The sequence below is a fragment of the Sinocyclocheilus rhinocerous genome, unplaced genomic scaffold (assembly GCF_001515625.1).
Source record: "Sinocyclocheilus rhinocerous isolate Xijiao unplaced genomic scaffold, SAMN03320098_v1.1 scaffold288, whole genome shotgun sequence".
NCBI lineage: Eukaryota > Metazoa > Chordata > Actinopteri > Cypriniformes > Cyprinidae > Sinocyclocheilus > Sinocyclocheilus rhinocerous.
In genome coordinates, this window is record NW_015635021.1 from 139,835 (window position 1) to 144,744 (window position 4,910).

Below are 4,910 nucleotides of genomic sequence, written 5' to 3' on the forward strand. Positions count from 1 at the left end.
ATACATGTAAATATTTTCAAAATATATACTGTATGTGCGTGTATTTATGTATACATAATAAATATACACAGTACACATACATATATTATGTAAACAAAAACGTTTATTTTGGATGCGATTAATCACGATTAATCGTTTGACAGCACTAGTACAAATACATATGAATACTAATAACATTAGTCTATAAAATGACACTGACTAGAGATTGCATTTTGCTTATTGCTTATTTCAGTTTGTTTTTGTCACTTTTTTACTTATGTAGAGGGAGATATTATTAGTGTTTGCAGGTGTTTGTGTGGGCTTTATTATTCTCCATACTCCCAAATGTACTGCAACAAAATACTTACCCTTTGATTAAAGAAAACAACTGCTATTCTGCAAAACCATTCTATTCTGTTCTATTCTATTCTATTCTGTTTAGGAAGATTCTACTACACTATATTCAATCCAAAATTGAAATAAAGTGATACCATCTGAATCCCCATTGTGCACAGCCTGACTGAGCAGTGCATTTCAGTGTATTTCAGCGTGACTGTGTAATTAATGGTGGATAGATGACTCAGAGTGCACCCAGGAGCCAGTCATCTCCAGAGATACATGTTATGAGTCTTTTCGCTGCTATAAACTGAAGGGATGCCCTTAGGTAGTTAAGTTGCTTTGCTGTATATTGTAAGTACAATGATCAGACAGTGAAAGTCTAATTGCATTAGGTTTGGGGGGAAAAACACTCACAATTGTGAAACCATAGCTAACTAAAACTGTGGAGTAAAACTGGTCTTGAAAATATTACAGCAATTGTAACTTAATGGTTGGAGATTGAAATGTATCACTATTTTTAGTTGGAAGTTGTCTTGGGTGGTAAATGCACTTAATGATAGATTCATTACCTGGTTCCTGTGGAGTTTCCTCTGTTTTGGCGGTTGGAGGAACCTCCTCCTGTCTTGAAACTTTCTGGAGCTGTGCCTCAGATCCGGAATCTGCCTCCTCTCTCCTTGCCTTAACTTCAATCACACCTTCTTGAGTCTTTGCTACTTCCTGTTCTTCCTCTTCCTGTTCTACTTCATCCATATCAGCCACACCACCATCTGTACCCATCTGTGCTGTTACTGCCTGCCATTCCTCTTGACTATGCTCTGATTCCGTAGCCCATTGTGTATCTTGCCTTTTCACAGATTCTTCTTCTTGTGGTCCTTGTACTTTAACCTCTATTGACACCTCTACTTTCTCTATTTCTCCTTTTGCAGTCTTTTCCTCCATCTCAGACAACTGAGCCTCTTTCTCAGTGAATCCCTTTTCTGGGTCTTCTACATCTTCATCTTCAGCCTCCTCGCTTCCTTTGTTCATTTTCACAGCTCCTCTTCCTGATTCGTTTTCTTTTTGTGTGTCAGGATACCACTGGGCAGGTGATTCCTCTGAATGGCTTTCCTCAGTCATTGGTGCACCCACTTCAGCAATGTCAGCGTCTTGCAAAACAGATTCTACTGGTTCCTGAACTGAATCTACTGCCTCAAGGACCAGCTCCACTGATTTCTCTTCTGATTTCTCTTCTGACTTTGAAATTGATGACTTGGCCAGTCCTTGAATCTCCTCTGCAGGCTCTATATCTTGAGTCAGTCCTTCTTGACCTGGTTGCTCAGATGTCTGTTCACTTGATTCTGACATAAGGACATCTGGTTCTCCTGCAGTGAGCACCACTGCCTCCTCTTTAGCTGCTTCTTCTGTTGTATAATCAGCTGCGGTCTCGACCGCTGGTGACTGCTCTGCCTGAGTCTTCTGTGGTGCGAGTTCACCTACAACCTGCTCCAAGGCCTCGCGTACGGCACCGGTTGTCGAGATCTGTACCGCCTGCTCAAAGGCTGCCTTCACTGCATCAATCATTTCACCCAGGCTTGGTGGGGCCGGCTCGGGGTCAGGGGAGGGGAGAGCATCATCTGTGCAAAGCAGCAAAGACAACTCGAGACTTTAGAGCAGATTTGACCAGGTCAACATCGTCAACCTGCTAATGTGCAGCAGGGTCACATTTCATCTCTCTTTCTGTGAGGATGAATATATGAGCACCAGAGTTGGGCAAAATTGGCTACATTTCAGTTTATGAGCTGGAATTTGGATTATCTATCTATCTATCTATCTATCTATCTATCTATCATCTATCTATCTATCTATCTATTTATCTATCTATCTAGACGTTTTAAAGTTACAATGAAGCATAAGTACCGATATATATTTTCTTATATTTATTTTGTGACGCACATCCAAGTGTTTTCGGATTTTTGAAAAAGAAAAAAATGTACGGCGGGAACTGGTTCTATACATCGATTGTAGATTGGCATACATCACCAGAGAGAAATTGTTATAGAAATTGAGCTATGATATTGGATTAAACGTTAAGAGGACAAAACAACAACAACATGGATGATTCGTTCACAAAAATATCTACAATATGCATTTATAAAATAGGTGTGTTTTTCTTAATTTCGACTTTAAGCTTGCTTTCAAACTCAAAGGCTTTATCAAGCCAGCATTCAAAGTGTATTTTGACAAAATTAGGTTAAAATATGAATAAAATAAAATAAAATAAAATAAAGTATATGTATTTCCACTTCGTTATATTCAGGCGGTCTTTGCTACCTCAGTTAATATTCAGTTTAAAATCAGGGATTTGATTATAATTTAAATGGCATTCTCAGTCAGTACACAGTGCCAGGAGGGTCACTGGAGTCCACAGTTAAAAGCTAAAGCCTTTAACAAGCCTTTAAGTCAAATATCATACTTTTAAGATCCAATTAATTTTGTGATGACAGTCAGACTTACAGTAGCTTTACACTTTCTCTAAGGTAACAATTGTTTTCACTTTTGTTATTGCAGCTTCTTAAAATGGTGATTGAATGTTGTGACTCTGCACGCATTATGAGCTCTGTGTCTGAATATACTCATAAGAATCCATCAGAAGCTAAGAGACTTACTGAACTTGTATACTGTATGTTTGGAAACAGAAATGGTAGACTTTTAAAAATGTAAAAAGAATATTAGTTGAATAATTAAACAGGAAAGTACTGTAGCAACTATTTATTTACTTTCTGTGTAACTTATTTTGTCAGAGACATCTTCAATTTAGGCTTTGGTTTTCATAGCAATTTTCAAAGGAATGTGAAATAGATTTGTGTGAATTCCCGTGGAATGTGAGATCTCACAGTTGTTCTGCATGAAGGTGTTGCGGTGCTGGGAAATAGTGATTGAATCACTTTTATAGACCTGAAATGAAGAAGCTAATGGGATCTCAGTCTTGAGTCTATAGAGATATTAGTTTGTTTGTACTACAGCCAAACTCAAGCTGAGGCTGCCAGTGCTGTGGTTACCAGTCAGCCTCGACAAACTGATTTGAAGTTGTTATTGGTTTCAGTTGTGGTTGATGTTGAAAATTGGGTTTTAAGCCAATCAAATGCAAAACTGCCTTTGGAATGACCAGGAAAATTGATTATGCAGATAACACTTTAGACATTGATTTTCAACCTTAGACACAGTCCATGAATCAGTGAAACATACTGACATCTAATGCTGACTCAACATAGATCAAGCTATTTTGCCCTGAGAGTAATTCCCTAAGAATATCGTATCCTTTTTCCAGTCTTTATATAGACTTTGTAATCTGATTCCTAAGCATCTGCTTTCAAGCACAATTTCACAGTGTCATTAAAGGAAAAGTTACTATACCTTGTGCCTGGCAAAGATGAAACAACAGCATCACTAACAATCCATTATGAGAACACAGCCCCATGGTGCAAATTCACAGATGTCCAAATTGGGCTTCTTTTTGAAGGGTCTATTTGTTGGTGTGTGTTTTTTTTTTTTTTAGTGTGTTGGAGATGGATGAGGGAATAAGCTGGCTCCAGGTGTGTTGAACTAAAAAGCGGAGGTCTCTGGACTGGGATCCTCGATCTCCCTTTGAATTGGCGTCAAGAACAACAAGGATTTGCCCTCGTCTGGAAAAGTCACAATGCTTTGCAGAATGCTGTGTGGAATCCTCGAAGCCACGACGACATGTCTCACTCATGTAGTAATTAAGGCCTACCTGTGAGTTTGTCAGGGCAGAACATCAGGGCAATAGATCCATTCAAAACGAAGAGAACATCATCATGGAGATCTCATCCAGTGAGGATATCAATGTGAGTTGACAAATATTTACATTAATTAATTTTTCAAACACTTTTATCCCAAGCAAACCGCTGCAAATTTAAGACTTCATATGTTTTATCAGTATACATGCCGAATCAAACCCATAACCTTCGTGTTGTGCTACAGGGAAACTATTCCTATTGTCGGATGTTGACATTTATATTGACAGACATGTCTTGGACTGCCTTGTCTCGTGCCACAGTTTTGTTTTGGAACTTCAGCATTTTCACTTAGACTGAGGTAATTTTTGTGTTGATCGAACAATATCTTCATAAAATGGCATAAAAACTGCAGTAACACTTTATTTTAGTAGTACTCAGTTTGTTTTTGCTTTGGTAAGCCTATATATATTGTGCATATAATGTACTGCTCATTATTTTTTTTATTTTTAGAATGCAAAAAAGTGGTCTAATGGACCCGATATATTTTGGAATATTCGTTGATATTCCATGTATCCATGTAAGATCATAAGTTCAGAAAATGTATCATTAATTCTATCTATCTATCTATCTATCTATCTATCCACGTGTATCTATCTATCCACATGTATCTATCTATCTATCTATCTATCTATCTATCTAGACTTTTTAAAGTTGCAATGAAGCATAAGTACCGATATATATTTTCTTTCATTTTGTGACGCACATTCAAGTGTTCAAGTGTCTATCTATCTATCTTTTCTTAAATCATTTAATTATGCTGAAAACCAAGATAAAAACACGCCTTTTCTTTAAAGA

At 37.5% G+C, this 4,910-nt stretch overlaps 1 protein-coding gene across 1 annotated transcript in view; it reads right to left on the reverse strand.

Annotated features, from left to right (window-relative positions):
* LOC107746046 (sodium/potassium/calcium exchanger 1-like) overlaps positions 1-3,775 on the reverse strand; it is an 8,956-nt gene extending 5,181 nt beyond the window's left edge. Inside the window, exons 1-2 of the mRNA XM_016560100.1 lie at positions 3,712-3,775; positions 888-1,931 (exon numbers count right to left, since the gene is read on the reverse strand). Of these exons, the coding sequence (XP_016415586.1) occupies positions 888-1,931; positions 3,712-3,775 (1,108 nt within the window). The remainder of the gene's footprint in view (positions 1-887; positions 1,932-3,711) is intronic.
* Between the last annotated feature and the right edge of the window lie 1,135 nt (positions 3,776-4,910).